The 16920-nt window shown below is 40.4% G+C and overlaps 1 protein-coding gene across 11 annotated transcripts in view; it reads left to right on the top strand.

Moving 5' to 3' along the window:
• Positions 1 to 16920, top strand: part of Wdfy4 (WDFY family member 4) — a 282996-nt gene that overhangs the window by 24400 nt on the left and 241676 nt on the right. For all 11 annotated transcript variants that reach the window (XR_006852139.2, XR_006852140.2, XM_046446708.2 and 8 more), the window contains exons 2-4: positions 4935 to 5184; positions 15489 to 15603; positions 16185 to 16291. Coding sequence is in view for 9 of the 11 variants with exons in the window: in XM_046446708.2 (XP_046302664.1) it covers positions 4951 to 5184; positions 15489 to 15603; positions 16185 to 16291 (456 nt within the window). In the remaining 2 variants the exon portion in view is untranslated. The remainder of the gene's footprint in view (positions 1 to 4934; positions 5185 to 15488; positions 15604 to 16184; positions 16292 to 16920) is intronic.

Genomic DNA, 16920 nt, shown 5'->3' on the forward strand with positions numbered 1-16920 from the left:
TTCTGTACCCAGAGGAGATGGGGGTTGACTTCTGATGCTTCCCCAGATGTCCAATCACCAGCCTGTTCTATTGGGTTTCATTTTCAGACCCGATGCTCATTTTGACTAACCACTTGCTTATCCTGAGAATGGGGTCCGTTAGCAGGTCCTCAGATGCAATTTGCTGAATGAACTGATTAGTTATGACTATAGGTGTGGCCACAGAATGATTCTTGTAGGACAGCAACAACACTCAGCTTCACTGCAGCAGACAGTGGTGGGTTGGTGGGCTCCATATTGGACTCTGGGAAGGCTTTGTCGGTGGCAGAGTTTGGTACATAGTGGTTTCCAGTGTTTGGGAAAATCCAAGCAGAAACTTTGAAGTGAGGAAAGAAAGAACATGTTCCACAGAGAGATCCCTCAAGGTGGGGGGGGGGGGAGAGAGAGAGAGAGAGAGAGAGAGAGAGAGAGAGAGAGAGAGAGAGATAATTAACTAATTAATTAATTTTGGGTATCAGTAGCACATAGGTTAATTCATTCATTGATTCATCTGTACTTTCATTCATTTAGTCAAAACATATTATTGAGCATCTACTTTGTGCAAGCTCCCATTACAGGAACAATGCTCTTGCCTTCACAGAGCTAGTGTTTATCAATATGTGGTTCTCAGGGGATAAGGTCATGGCAATAGCTGAGACCTCCTTTAAGAAGCCCATGAAGTAGGAGCACACTGGAGTCTAACTCCAGAGCAGCAACTGCAAGAGCTTCTGAAGGAACCAAGCCATGGATTAGCCAGGACCAACAGGGGTGGATTTGCTTTTGTTTCTGTCATATTTGTCAAATCAGCAAGATTTTAAAAAAATAGTATTGGTACTTTTTTTTTTTTTTAATAATACTGGGGATTGAATCCATGGGTGCTTTACTATTGAGCTATATCCTCAGCTCTTTTTAAATTTTTTTGTGAGACAGGATCTCACTAAGTTGCACAGACTGGCCTTGAATTTGCATTCCTCCTGTCTCATCCTCCCAAGTTGTTGGAATTAAAGGCATGTGTGACTGAGCCCAGTCTGCACCCTCCAAAAATATATATTAACAGAGGCAGTAAGAACACTGAGGGTAGGAGGATTGTTTACTGATGTGTTTTTTTAAGAGAGGCTGTTTTTCTTTTTTTAAAGGATGGAAATACAGGCCAAGAGCCTGAAAATTTTTCCCTACATTTAGCTATTTCCTTTTATGATATAGGAAACTATTATGGTGGGTTATTTAATTCTGAATACTTGGGGAGACTTAGACACAGGGCTGCCATTGCAGTGTTGTTTTTTCAGTAGTGAATAATTGGACATCATTTACATGCCCAGGTGCCTGGGATTATTAAATAAACCACCAACATTACTCTTTGGCTACCGTAAAACTATTAGAAATAAAGGCATCAGAGATCTTAGATGAAGTGGAAAATATTCATGATATGTTGTGAGAAAAAATGTTATGAACCAACTTATAAGAGAAATGGATCAAGAGAAGATATCTGCAATTTTTTAAGTGAACAAGAGACTAACTTCTAGAATATACTATTGTAATGCAACAAGAAAAAGAAAAGAAAAGGAAAAACGAGAATGTTATGAGTGTCAGACCACAAAGGTGGAACCCAATAAGGCTAATGAGGCTATGAAGAAATGCTTGTACTCAGTAATTTAGGGAAACACATCAACATGACAATAAGGGGTCCCTTCACTTCAATTGGATTGGCGGGCAGTAGAAAGTAGGGTGATGCCAATCAGGTGGCAATGAAGAGACAGAGAGGCCTTCAGATACCCATTATAGAGAAGGTGGTTGGTTCCAGCTTTCTGGAGGCTTCTTCGTGGTATGTGGTTGAATTCAGTTCTGCTCCTCCTGAGTACCCACCCAGAGCCCGTCACATTACGCCCCATGAGGGACCGCACACAGGAATGTCCCTGTGGCATTGTGTGCACTATCAGAAGTTGTGTTTAATCTCGCCATCCATCACTGTGAGAACAAACAGGTAAATGCTCACACGCTGCCCGCTTTGCAATACAAGGCAGCAAGTTGAAGAATGAACTTGACCGACACACAGCCACAGGGTCAGGGGTGAAGACCGATAATGCTGAGTGAACCAGGGAGATGCAGAAGAGATAGAGGATTATTAGGTAGCTTGCAATGCAGGTGTGTGGAAAGCAGGAACCACGGGTCATGCTTCCTAAGGCCTGTGGCTGTGGGACCCCACCTCTAAAGCAGGTGGGGTGGGTGGGATGGGGATCAGGGAATGGGAGTGAGGAATGGAAGTCCAGGGAGTGGAGGAGCAAACAAAGCCCATAAGGAGCTTTGTCAGATGAGGGAAGGTCTGGGTGTTCATAACCCCACGGCCTGCCCCTGAGGGCCAAGCCAAAAAAGAAAATTAATAAGCCACCCAAAATTCCTGCCAACCACCCCAAAGAGCAAAGTATACATATAAAGTTAGCTTAACAGTATTAGGAATATGTTCTTCTTAAACTATAGAATTATAGGTAAAAGCTGGAATATCAGTAATCATTTGTCTGGGAATAGGCAAATTTTATATTCTTCCTGATATTTTCTTCCTTCCCAATTTTTAACAATGTGACGTGACTTTTGTAATAAGAAATGGTTTCTTCTTCTTTTTTGTCTTATTTTCAGTACTGGGGATTGAAAGGGAAATGACTTTGTTTCTAATTTTATATTGTTTCATATTCTACTTTCCTCTGTCAACGTTCCCCATATAATTTTTTATTGACTTTGAGATGCCATTTACTTACATAAAATGCACCTGTGGTAGTCAAGACATCCATTAGGGTGACAAATACCTGAGATAAGTCAACTTAGAGGAAAGGTTTATTTGGGTTCATGATTTGGGAGGTTTTAGTCCATGATGGATTGGACCTGTTGATTCGGACCTGTGGGGGCACAGTACAGAGTAGTACCAGAGGAGGCCAACTTACGTCATGGCTGACTGTGGAAAAGAAAGAGGAAAAGTCTGGGTTCCTATAGGCCCTTCCAGGGAATGCATCCAGTGACCTCCCACTAGGGCCCTGCTTCTTAAAGGTCCCACCACCTTCCAGTAGCACCCCCAGGGGACCAGGCTTTTAACATGAAGGCCTTTGATCCAAACAATAGCAAAATCATTCTTAAGCTTACATTTCATGCATTTTGCCCAATATATACACCCATGTAACCACCATAACAATCAATATGTAGACATTTTCATAGCCACAAAAATTTCACTGTGCCCTTGCCTAGTAAACTTGCCCATCCCTACTCTCAGTGTAAAAACATTCATGGGCTTTCTGTCAGTAGAAATTATATTTATTTGTTTTCTAGTTTCACAAAAAGTGGAGTTATTTAGCTGAGGTCTTTTTGTATTGATTCTTTCATTCAGGATAATGTTTTGACATTTGTATGTTTATCAGAGGCACCTTCCATTTTTATGGATGTACAGTGTTCCATCACATGGCTAAACCATAATTTGTTTATCAGTTTAAACAACAACAAAGCAGTGATTTCTGAAAATGAAATCTGAAAGAAGCATGTGTAATGAAGAGGAGTCAGGGCACAAAATTTTATGCATGTAAAGGTTGAGAAAATTTCAGATTGGGATGGTTCACCTTGCCAGCTGACATAGTACTAACCCCATTCTAGCCTGCAAGGACTGTATGTCTGAGCTACAAATTAAATGTGATGTACCCCTGCTGTTGCTGTGGCTGAGAGCAAAGTACTAGGTAAGCTGCATCTGTTGTCCCTTTATCTGCTCACTACCCTGTGACTGTTGGATGCTGGCTGACCTCAGGATGAATTTCCCCCGTGGTTACTTTGAGTTTGGGGAGGGCTTGTTGCAGAAGCCAGGACATTCTGGTGTCACCTTAGAGTTTATTATACTCCAAAGAGCCAACCACAAACCTCTGAGCCAATCACAACTCACTTGAATATTTGATGATTAAAAATTCAAGCACACAAATAAAAACACCTTCCAGAGCTTCACTCTCAGGTGAGTTGATCTTTGGCCATTTTCACCACATAAGCTCTTGTTCTCGTGTTGACTTACTCAGGCTGGTCTGCATAATTGTTCCTTTCTGCATGCAAAGAGGGGCTCCTGTAAGCTCCTTGATTTAAGGGTTCATTTTGAGGGCAAAGTTCTTTAAAAATATTGAATGTGAACCAAATAATGCTGAGAAGGAAAAATCTGTCTGTTCAGATTTATGCAATACAAGGAAGTTACTGTTTAGATAAAGAATTAAAAGACTCTAAAACAAGTTTAGGAAATAAATAGTGGTGATAGTTGCAAAAATTGTGAATGTACTCAATGGCATTTCATTGCACTTGAAAATGGGTAAAACGGCAAAAATTTATATTTTACCAGGATACAAAAAAGTTAATGATGTAACATACCCCAAACCACTAAATGACGCAACCTTAAATGGAAGAATTTTTGGTATATGAATGATATCTTAATTAAATGAAAAATAAAAATGAAAGAAATTTTTAATAGAATGACATGCCTTTACAAACACTGGTAAAATATTCACATGTGTCTTTTATTTAGTTAAGAGGCTGCAGCATGAGGTAATAACATGGAACAGATTTTGGTTCTAAAGGTTTGCTTTCCACCTTAATGTCTAGTTGCCTGTGTGCCCCTGGCCCCTCTGGTTTCCTCACTTCCGCACAGAAAATAAGAGCACTCTCTCTGCTGATACCTGGGGTCTGTATGGTGAACCCAGCACACTGTGTTGCTCATGGAAGATAGTTCCATCCAAATCTAATGAATCTCTTTTTAAAAATGTCTTCCTTATTTTAGTCAGTTTCAGATTCTTGAGGAACTATCTTCAGTAGGAACTGAGCAGAACGAATACTGTACCTTGTCCCACAACCAGTGTCATCAGGAAGTGTGACGAGGCAGGACTTTTTATTTTTGTTTGTTCTGAATTCAGATCTGCGTGGCTAAGCATGGAGGCTGAGGATCTCTCAAAGGCTGAAGACGGACCTGAGGACCCAGGTTTAAAAAATGAAGGCCAGTCTGCTGCTGTGCAGCCTGAGTTCCCACTTGGAAGGCAGTCCCCTGGTCCCACTGACCTTTGGGATATGCTGGAAAGGAAGTTTCTGGAATACCAGCAGATGACATATGGGAGTGCAGATGAACGTCGGAAGAGTCTGTTGTGTCTTCTCCCCCTGTTCCTAAAGGTCAGAATTTCATTTTTTAAGAAAGTTTTATTTTGTTTTTAATTGGCACATAATAATTGTACATATTTATGAGTACAGTGTGCTGTTTCAATACATGTGTACATTACGTAATGAGCAAATCAGGATATTTAGTGCATGCTTCCCCTCAGTGATTTATTGTGTCTTTGTGGTGAGAACCTGCAAATCCTCTCTTCTAGATACTTGGAAATATACAATAAAATATTGTTAATTATTTTATTGTATTTATTTACTGCCCCACTCTTCTCACTTTTAAAAATGTAAGATGATACAGTGCTTTGGATATACTTCTGGGATGAATGAAAACCAAAATCATTGCTCTTAACATTAATGCTAGTGGCCTCTGATTGGCTGTTCAGGGGAGAGTTGTCTTAGTCTATTTATTCTGTTGTAATAAAAAGTAGAGTGTCTTGTGAACAACATGAAAATCAGATCTCTAGTTTCTCTTCAGAATTTTGGTAGATGTGGTAACACCAACAACTGGATAGACAGAGATGACAGAAGATGGTCTTTTAGACAGAAGATGGTCTTGGTCTCTCACCTTATGCCAGTCCCCCAAATATCTTTCCCCCAGTCCATGGGTGAAACATACTCCTTTATGTTCTCTCATCCCATAGGCATTCAAGTTTGAGATCCTATATATAGTGTTTCCTATTTTAAATGAACCTTGACATTGATCTATGTCTTACAACCCCCTCGTGATAATTGAGGCATCATGGCCCTTTTGTTGAACACATGGGCTTTTGAGTCAAACAGGGCTCAAGTCCTGGCTCCATCTCTTATTAGCTGAGCATCCTTGAGAAAGTTCCTAATTCTTGCTGAGCTTCAGTTTCTTCATCTGTAAAGTGAAATCAATCATATTCTGTTGAGAAGCTGTGAGATGAGATAAGATGATGTCTGTCAAGTCCAAAGCACATGGAACACACTCATGCCCTGTGTTACCTTGCCCCCAGCCCCCAGGGTCCTAACTTCATGTGTGCATGAACATTCGAGATCCTGCCTTCATGATTTCCCAAACTGCTGGCACCATTGGCTTCTCTTTGGATCTCTGGAGCCCACCTCCAGTGAATCCTGTAGAGGCAAACATTACAGGTTTCTCATGGTTTTCTTAATATCTACATTCATAAATTAAGTCCCATAATGTCTACCAATCTGACATTTCTATTAAGTTCTGACTAATAGAATCCTGCAAGAGTCAGAACTCTCAGGCTTCCTAATTGAGAGTTAATGGTGGAGAGGAACGTGGGGAAGATGGGGAGTGTTTCTCAGGTGTAGTTCAGATAAAAAGGGACGTGAATCTAAAAACTTGAGAACATTCCTTGGAACATCCCTCATGCAAACTGTCTAGCTTGTAACTATTTGGTCCTGAATTTTATAACGATAAAGAAATGTTCTTCAAGGTGGTCTATGCCTTGCAAATATCAGAACCTGAAAAAGTGTACCATGTTCTGTGAAATTGGGAGGCTAATGTCAAAGCCTTTTGCATGCATTGGTTGTTATGGAAACCATGTCCTGCTTGGGATTTGAGTGCATATATGAATCCTGAATGGTTTTGTTTGATGAGAACTTGACTCTATACCTGATTCTCTTCACTTTGGGTCCAAGGAATAATAACATGGTCTGGAATAGTCTTTCTATGAAGATGATGTACACCGGGATTTTGAATTGCCACCCCTGCTTGGAAAGGATTGTATTCTTGGGGTGTGGGATCCTTACTGTCCTTTCAGTTAGACCCAACATGGAAGAGGTGACTCATATGTAGTCAGAGCTTAGGTGAAGATTGACAGCTGTGTGTGTTCTCCTTGTGGCTATCTCCTGCTTCAACCTAGTGAGTCTTTAGGTTTGATATGGACCTTGTCTTGTGTAGCAGACTCTCTCGGAGGTGGTTTTATTTTATTTTATTTTTTTGCATCTTTCGTTCAGAGGACTTCCCTTTCTCTTTTGTTTTTTTTCCCATATGACTCCTTCAAACTCATAGCAGGAATATTACCTAGGTATAGTTGGTGACTGTATTGCTCACCTGGGCAACAGAGCTCCTGGGTTTAAGTCTTGGCACTGCCACCTGCTAACTGAAACTAGGATATTATTTCACCCTAGGGTCATTTCATTTTTAATACATACCAATAAACCCATTGTAAGTCAGAAACATTGTAAGCAGAAAAAGCATTGAATCCACCAAACCTGCCCAACAGTACAGCTCAGCATAGCATGCTGTAGAGCGTTGGTCGTTTGTGATCACATGGCTGAGTGGGAGCTGCGGCTCGCAGCTGCTGTCCAGCGTCAGGACAGAGGACCACATTGCATGCTGCTAGCTCAGGGAGAGGGCAAAAGTCAATATTCAAAGTTTGGTTTGTACTGAATGTGTATTACTTTTGAACCCTCATAAAGTCAAAAGATTATAAATTGTAGTGACCATCTGTATACAGTTAAGGTAGTACTGTAAAATGATACTCAGTAGCCAAGTGATGAAACCAGCCTACATGTCCATCAACAGATGAATGGATAAAGTAAATGTATCATATATATATACAATGGAACCTTGTTCAGCCATAAAGAATAACAAAGTTATGTCATTTGCAGAAAAATGAAACTGAAGAGTATCATGTTGAGGGAAATAAGCTAAATTCAGAAAGTCAAGGGTTGTATGTTCTCTATGATATGTAGAAGCTAGGGAGAAAAAAATTATGAAAGAGACCTCATGTAAATAGAAGGGAGAGTGGCTGAGTTGAGGAAGGGGATCAGGGAGAGGGAGGGGATGAAGGCAAGGGGATGTTCTGGAGAATGAAATTGATCACATCATGTGCATGAACATATTTGTCACAATGAATCCCACTATTATGTAGAATTATAATGCATTAATTAAAATATGAAAAAAGAGAATAATGTGGTATTCTAAAGAAAGAAAAAAGGAAAATGACAATTATTCCTGTCTTTGTTTACATGTAACTGCATTAACTGTGTCCATTTAGAATAGAAGCCTCTCCACCTCACCTCTCCTCATGGTAGGTCAAAGAGGAGCTCTTAGCCAGGGTGAGTTGAACAGTGTCTCAATCCTGCTCTAGGGTCATATCCTCCAACTCTGCCTTTCTGTCTTCTTTTCTTTCTTTTGATATCACCTATCTTGTCATTGACCTGTGCTGCCCACACTGTGTACTGATGGTCACTGACTTATTATGGCTTGAATTATGATAACTAGGTAATATTTACAGAGCTCTAACTAGCAAAGCAGACACTTGCTGAGTGTTTAAAAGTATTCACAATGACGCTGTGAGATAGTTGCTGTTTTATCTGATTTATTAATGAGGAAAGAGAGGTTTGCAGATGTTGAGTCACTTGACCAAGTTCACTCAGTTTTTAGCAGAGTGGAACTTAACCCAAGAAGTCTGTCTCAGGTCTGCATTGTTAACCATTGGGCTCCCTTGCTCAATGCTAGGGTTTGTAGAATGGGGTATATCTAGTTTCTGTTTCCCTAGCCCACGACTCACTGGACAATGATGTTGCCTGCAAGCACCCTACTTTTCCCTTGGATACAAAAAGGAACACACGTCATGTTTGGACAGATGGCTCCAGGATATTGCAGAGAGGGAAGTGGCTTTTTTTAGTTAGTGTATTATAGTAATATCTAATTGTGGGGTTTGACATATCCACAAATGCAAAATAATAATCGAATTTGCTTCATTTCCGTTCCCAGTACTATCTCCTTCTCTCCTTTCCTCCTTTCCCCTGACTCCATTACTCTTCTCTGTTGTACTTCCTTCTATTAATTTATTTTTTAAATTGGTGCATTAAGTTTGCAATAGCCAAGCTATGGAACCAGTGTACATGTTCCTTAATAGACAAGTTGATAAAGAATATGTAGTATATACACACAATGGAGTTTTACTCAGCCATAAAGAAGAATTAAACTATGCTACGTCTGTGTAAGAACCTATCAGGGAAGAGGTTTTATTGCATCACTTGGGTAACAGCACAGGGCCAGTAATTTCTGTAGTGTGCAGGGCAAAATTTCTGAGAAGGACTCAGTAGACTGTTCTTTTCCTGCCACGATTCTTGTAGAATACCCGTAGAATCTCATGCCAAGACAAGAAGGCATTCCTCTGGCAAGCATGGGCCGGCCTGGCCTATGGATGAGCAAGCTGTGGTATAAGGGAAGGACTCCAGGTCTTCACAGTGCATAGGCATATTCTGTGATACTAGATATGGGGAACGCTAGGGCCCCAGAAGTAGTTCTTGAAGATTGCTTATAGAATATGACTTGAGAGAAAACAAGAAGACACAGACCTTAGAGAAGACTTTAGAGAATCCCCAGTAATTAGAATAAAAGCCCTCAATATAAGGGACAGACGATCTGAACGGTGGCGTGTTGTGAATAGGCTCATACTTCTTCATGCAAGAGGTAAGGCCTGTGCCTCTTCCCGTTGCATCTAGGTGGATTTGTGATATTGTGGCTAATGGAATAGGATGGAAGTGACATTTCTAGGCATAAGCCTCCAGGGGCTTTTCCTTCCTGTCACTTGGAATGCTCACTAGAACCTGGCTCTTATGTGAGGAAGTCCAAGTATCCGAGAGGAAAGTCCTCTGTGGAGAGGAGCTAAGGCCCCTGACTAGGCAGGTGAGATGGTACATACCTGTAATCCCAGCTATTCAGGAGACTGAGACAGGCACAACTTAAATTTAAGGCCATTCTGGGCAACTTAGGGAGACCCTATCTTTTTTTTTTTATTGTTTTAGGATCAAACTCTGTTATACAAACGCTGTATGTTTTTGGTATGGATTTAGTGTACTGATTTTCATTATGGTAAAATGCATCATCATAACACACATGAACAGTAGGCAGTTCAGTAGGGTTAAGTTTATCACAATCTTGTGAAGTAGATTTCGATGACTTTCTCGTCCTGCAGAATTGTAACCTACACCTTTGTATGTGTGTGTGTAGGGTGGTGGCTACTGGGAATTGAGCCCAGGGTGCTCTGCCACTGAACCATATCCACAGACTTTTTTATTTTTCATTTTGAGACAGATCTTTTTAAGTTGCTGAGGCTGGCCTCAAACTTGGGATTCTCCTGCCTCAGCCTCCAGAGTTTCTAGGATACTAGGAATGTACCACTGTACTAAGTTCTATACCTTTTGAATAACAGCTCCCCATCCCCTAGCAACCACAATTCTGTTTTCTGCCTTTATGAATTTGACTACTACTGATTAGTTTCCATAAGTGGAATTAATATACTTTGTGTTTCTGGTTTATTTCACTTAGTATATGTCTTCAAGGTTTGTAGCATGTTTCAGAATTTCCTTCCTTTTTTTTAATGAATTTTAATATTTATTTATTTTTTAGTTTTCCGCGGACACAATCTTTGTATGTGGTGCTGAGGATCGAACCCGGGCCGCACGCATGCCAGGCTAGCGCGCTACCGCTTGAGCCACATCCCCAGCCCAGAATTTCCTTCCTTTTAAAGCTGAATAATATTCTATTGCATGTGTTTACCACATTTATTTATTTATTAGTTCTAATCAGTTATACATGACAGTAGAAAGCTCTTCAATTCATTGTACACAAATGGAACAGACATTTTCACTTCTCTGGTTGTGTATGAAGTAGAGTCACACCATTTGTATGATCATACAAGTACCTAGGGTAATAATGTTCATCTCATTAAACCGTCTTTCCTACCCCTTTGCCCCTTCCACCCTCCCTTTTGCCCCATCCAAAGTTCCTCCAATCATCCTGTGCCTCCCGCCCCCCACATGGATTAGCATCCATTTATCAGAGAAAACATTCGTCCCCTGTTTTTTGAGATTTGCTTATTTTATTTAGCATGATATGGGAGATGCTATCTTAAAAAACTGTGAAAAGGACTGGGTATGTAGTTCAATGAGAGAGATCAAACTCCAGCACTGAAAGAAAGAAAGAAAAAGGAAGACCAGTAGTACTTTTCAAAGGTGGTGTCCAGAGGGGACAGAAACGGTCAATACCCTTTCTTGTTCACTCCCAATTCTACTCCACCTTGCAGCAGGGCCTCAAACACAGCTTATTCTCACTTTGGGAAAATACTATTATTTGCTGTTTTAGCAAAGCTTTGATACACACTCTTTTTCTTTTTCTTTTCCTTTTTAAATTTATAATGGAGATTGTTCACTATGTCACATTAGCAGGAAAGCCTCGCATAAAATCATAGAAATAGTTGAAGTTCTCTTAAAGATAAATGATAATAACATTGTGGTCAGGCTGAAAAACCAAGCAGGTTCTCTTGTCATTCAAAAGCTGTTTTTTCCCCCCCATCTCCTCAAGAGTTTTTATTATTCTTTGTTTTCATTTGGAGTCTAAAGCATTGCTTTCTTTCTCTTTTTTCCATGAGAAGGGATAATCATAAGGCATGATCATGCAGCTTAGATAATGTTAGTAAATAAAAGTTTTAAAAAATATTGAGCAATATTTTCCCAGCATGCAAATCCCAGTTTGGGGAAAAAATTAGGGTCTTTTGGAAGCTGCCTTAACTCTTTGGGGTCTCCATGGTACCATTTGGTAAATGATTGGCTCTGTGGATCAAACAGCACCCTGGTGACCTGAAAGAGTTAAAGCAGTCTCCAGAAGTACCCATTGTGGTCCCAGGAAGGAGCCTGAGCCTTGGGAGATCTGGCTCACAGTACAATTACTGTTCAACTCACAGAGGCCCAATTTGCTTTATTGTAGAGTGCCTCCTGGAGTCCCATTGCTCCAGAGACAATATAGATGCTTCTGAGTCAACTGCTTGCAAATTGGTCTTTGAAGGGTTTGCAAGTGCAGGGAGGAAGCACAGGAATTTGTTAGAAAGACATCATAATAGAGTTTGTGGTCCTGGAGAAGGAAATCATCTTACCTCAGAAATTCCAAGCCCAAAAGACTGACTTTTCCTTTTCAGTGATTAACATGTCTGAGGGACCAGTGGTTTCTAGGGGTTAGTATAAGTTCATACATGTGCAGATGCTACTTGGGCATGTTCTACATGTATGAAGTAATTCAATTCTTGATGCTGAGCCTTTGTTCTTAATCTATAGCTCAGCTTGCAAGGTGGGCATAATAATAATATAAACCTCAGTGCTTTGGTGTGAGGATTAGTAAAAATAATGTGTATAAGTGCTTGGCCCAGTGTTTGGCACAAGACAAACACACCATACATTTGGCCATTGTTATGGTGTATTGTGGGTTTTGTAATTGTTTTCTTCATTTATTAAACATTTGTTGGAAGTCAATTATGTCCAACAATGTTTAACAATAACAAAGCATTCTTGTTTTAGCAAAGTTCCAAAGAGCTGCTTTTCTTTTTCATTTATAAAGGGGAGGGTCAACCATGCTCATTCATAGGGTAAAAAACAAAAGAAAAAAATTAGACCCATACAAAATTTCACACAAAACATAACACATGAATACTCGCCACCTAGTTTATAAGAAATTAAACATTCCAGATAAACTAAAGCCCCTGTGTACACATTCTTAAGCCCTTATTGGAGAGGTAACCCCCTATCTTGGATTTGGGATATATATCATTCCCAGCACAGATTCATATTTCTATTAGATGCTATCATTGGCTATCCATAAGTAATATACAGTACAATCTTAAAGGTTTTTGTAGATTCATACTGTCATGTAATTTTACCATTTGCTTTTTTCACTTGACATCTTTGGGGTTTATCCATGTTGATACATTTGGCTGTGTATTTTTGGTACTATTTGGTATTCTTTTATATTAATATATCACAAATTGTCTATGGTCCTCATGATGCATATTAAAACTTTCCCCAGTTTTTCTTAATTACAAATGTGGTCACACAGCTATTTCTTGTCCAGCTCATATACCAGCATTTCTCTAGGTAATATAGCTAGCTGTGTGCCCCTTTAAATTTATTCATTTGCGCTAAAAACATATCCAAAAGGGGTTTCCCAAGTTATACTTCTTCAGTAGAGTGTGGGGCCCTCATGTCTTCCTGCATTTGGTATTGTCAGACTTTTCACTTTTACCCACTTGAAAAGTACAAAATATTTCAAGGAGGTTTAAGTTGCATTTTTCTGATCATTCATAATTTACTATTTATTTTATCTTTTATAAAAATTAGGTTCTTTTTTTTCTTATCAATTTACAGGAGTCTAGATTTCAATCTTTGTCAGTTAGATGCATTGCAAATCTATGCCTTGTATCTTTACATTATTTACGTATGGTGTCTTTTAAGGGAAACAAGATTTTTAAAGGCTTTTTAAAACAAACTTAATGTCACTTAATGTCACAACAAGGAAAACATTATTTCCCTTTGAGACATTGATATTCTCCTTACCTTTTCTAGACAGATGAGCTCAGCTTAGAAAATATCCAGTGAGGTTTCTGGGCAGGAATTAGTTGACTATATGGGAGGTGAGTGGGGACAAGGGGATAACAGCCCATGAAAATTGCATTTCATGGAGGCAGCTGGTTCCAAGAATGTGTGCCGCAGCCTTCCCTCCTGGTAGGAACTAGAGATTGGGAATCACCTGGAAGTCAGGTCCTACATGGCCTCAAGGCCGTCCTCCCTCACTGAGAAAGCCTCCTCATCCCGGACTTGTATGCTCAGCCAGTGACAATGTGATTGAACAAGGAGAAATGGCATCTGCATAAAGACTCTGATGAAAAGCAGACATAGGGGCAGGGTCACTAAAGAAATTGGAAAGGAATTCTGTAAAGGGTCTGCTATTCCAACCAGAATTTTAAAAGTTGTGACTTTCATTAATAGTATCCTAACAAAAAGGGGAAAGAGTTAACCAGATGAGATAGAAATAGAGAAGGACAGATAAGAAACAAATAAATAAAAAAGAAGAGATTAACAAAAACAATTTGGGACTGAGGACCAAATTCCTAAACCTGGAACTAAAGCCAGAAGATTAAAGAATATAAAGAAAAATTTGATTTCCTAAGAATTTCTGTACAATGAAACCAAATAAAACCAAATTTAAAAAAATGACAAACTTGAAATAATTGCAGTAATATTATAAATCAAAAGTTAATATTTATCATTGTTATATATTTATATATATATCTTTTTAAATAAATATGAAATTAGTGAAAACCCTAAAGGAATAATAGGCTAAGAATAAAAGCAGGCAATTCAAGAAGCAGGAGAAGCATTTGTTCATTCTAGTAATCAAGATTGCAACTGAGATTTTGATGAGATTTTTCATTAAAGATGAAAAAGCATGAGAATGCACAACATGGATATGGGTATAGAAACCCAGTTCTCTCTCATGGAGCCAGTGGAATCTAATATGGTAACCATTGTCTGGAGAAAGAGTTTTTAATATGTACTAAAGCAAAAAAAAAAAAAAAAGTACACTCTTTAATTTATAATCCCACTTGTAGAATCAGTCTAAAGGAAATAATCGAATGATTTATAGATATCTGTGTAAGATTAAAAAATTATATGCTGTGATTTGGACATGGTTTGAGTGTGTCCCTCAAGGGTTCACATGCTGGAAGCTTGGCCCAGTGTGGTGACATCAAGATGATGGAATTTGTAGGAGATGAGGCCCATGGAAAGTAATTAGGTCATGGGGGCATCACTCTTGCAGGGATTAATGCTGATTTCCCAGAGTGAGTTCTTACAAGAGCACATCATTTTAAAGCAAGGAACCTTATATTCTTGTCCCCTTCTAAATGTGGTTGTTTCTCTGCTTCTCTACCATTTTGTGACAGAGTTAAGGGGCCCTCAGCAGAGGTCAAACCAATGGGGCCACCTGATCTTGGACTTTCAGCTTCCAAAACCATGGGCTGAATAAACCTCTTTTCTATATGAAGTCCCCAGCTTTAGGTATTTGTTATAGCAACAGAAAAGGGACTAAGATACAGGATAAGAGGAGAATCAGTGAGACTTAGTAATTGACTGGATGAGGGAGGAAGTAGAGGGAGAACTAGTGAATCATTTTTGGGATTTCCACTGGGACAACTGGGCACTTGGCTGGGCCATTTTCTTATAGAAGGTGCATCAGATTTTGGGGGATGGTGATGGATTGGGGTCTGTGTGCTGGACATTTCAAAAGTATGCATTCAAGGAAGGTGGGGCAATGGGATGTGAGGGCCTGGAGCTCAGCAGGAAGCTAAAGAGCATCGAGCATGGTGTGGGATCATGGCTAACGCTGTGAGGGTGGTGGTTGGGTGGCCTTTTGGAGGCACCTGGGAAAGGGAGTAGAGCCATTGGCTTGTACTGATCAGAAGGAGGCCAGGTGGTTCTCATGCCTTGCTTGGAGTGCTGATAGCTCTGACTGAATCCTATTTGTTGCACGTCAGGCCTGGGAACACTCTGTGGGCATAATCTGCTTTCCCAGTCTCCAAAGGCTAGCAGAAGATGTTTCTGACCAGCTTGCCCAAGAAATACAGAAGGCTCTTGCTGGGAAACCTGCAGGTAAGAGAACAGACGTGCTGGAGAACACTATGGAGAGCTAAGCTGCCCTGCAGAACCTGCCCAGGGCCTCTCTAAGCCCCTTTGCTTTCTCCTGGAGAAAAGCAGTGTTTGCCAAAGGGCATGATGCCTACTCTGCCCCTGAGTGCCCTAGAGACAGAGGGAAAAGCAGGGGAGAAGAGAAGAGGATGTTTGCAGGAGGGAATTCCAGGCAGAAGGATTTGGACATCAATTTCAGAAACTGTTGTAATGTAAGGCACTATGGGACGTAGGACCTGGGGTTGAGCACCTGGATTTTGGGGAATCCAGTAACCAAGGAGCTTGTTCCTACTCACTGGCAACAGGGAGCCATTGATGGTTGTTAAGCAGGCATGGTGGTGTGATCAATGCAGTCCTCCTAGGAAAATAATCTGGCAGAGTATACATGTTTGGTATAGATTCAAGTGGCTTTAGGGGGGTGTGGGCAGGAGGCCAGAGTCTTCTGCAGGAGCTCAGGCACATCTCATGGGGAGAGGTGACCCTGGATGGAGGGAAGGTGGTCAGGCAGTCTGCTACAATGCCCAGCTGGTGACACTTTCTTCCAGAACAAGCACGAGTGGTGGTGGGGCAGTTGCTGCGTTGCAAGGGGGACGTGGATCAGGATGGCTACCTGCTCTTGAAGTCGGTGTATGTGCTCACAGGAACAGACTCGGTAAGTTCCAGGCTCTTGGGCCCCCTCATCCTGGGCAGAAGGAAGTCAGGCACAGGGGTATTGGCACATCCCCACAGTGGCTTCCTTTTTTGCAAAACGGACTGTTTCTCCTTTCTTCCCTTCTTTTACCAAACATGGACTTTGGGGTCTGAAATTCAGGTTTGAATGTTTCCTTTTCAATTGATAAAATTTGTGTAGCCATGGACAAATGACTTTAACTTGCTGCTACTTGATTTTATTTCTAATTTTAGAAATGGGAATGATCATGCATTTCTTCCAGGGTTAGTGTGGTTAATGACTGATCTTTATTGGCTGTAATCCTGTGTGACTATTACTTGGTGAAGGCTGGATGTGTCCCATGCACACTACCAATTAATCCTCTCAAGGAGCTTGAGTCAGATTATGGAGATACTAGGTAGTTATGAGAAAAAGGTTTGAGTCAGATTATGTGGGCTACTGCCCAGAACCAACAGTTATGTTTGGCTAGAAAGCCATTGTTTCTAATTTTAAGTCTCTCCCCCCGACCCCCTCTCTTTCCTCCCTTCCTCCTCATCTTGTAAAAGGGCTAACATTTATTGAACACATAGTAAATGCTGTATAAACTTCACCTTCACAGCTACTTAGGTGGG

This window comes from Marmota monax, unplaced genomic scaffold (assembly GCF_021218885.2).
Source record: "Marmota monax isolate L192 unplaced genomic scaffold, Marmota_monax_Labrador192_F-V1.1 WCK01_AAM20220418_F8-fsc00207, whole genome shotgun sequence".
NCBI lineage: Eukaryota > Metazoa > Chordata > Mammalia > Rodentia > Sciuridae > Marmota > Marmota monax.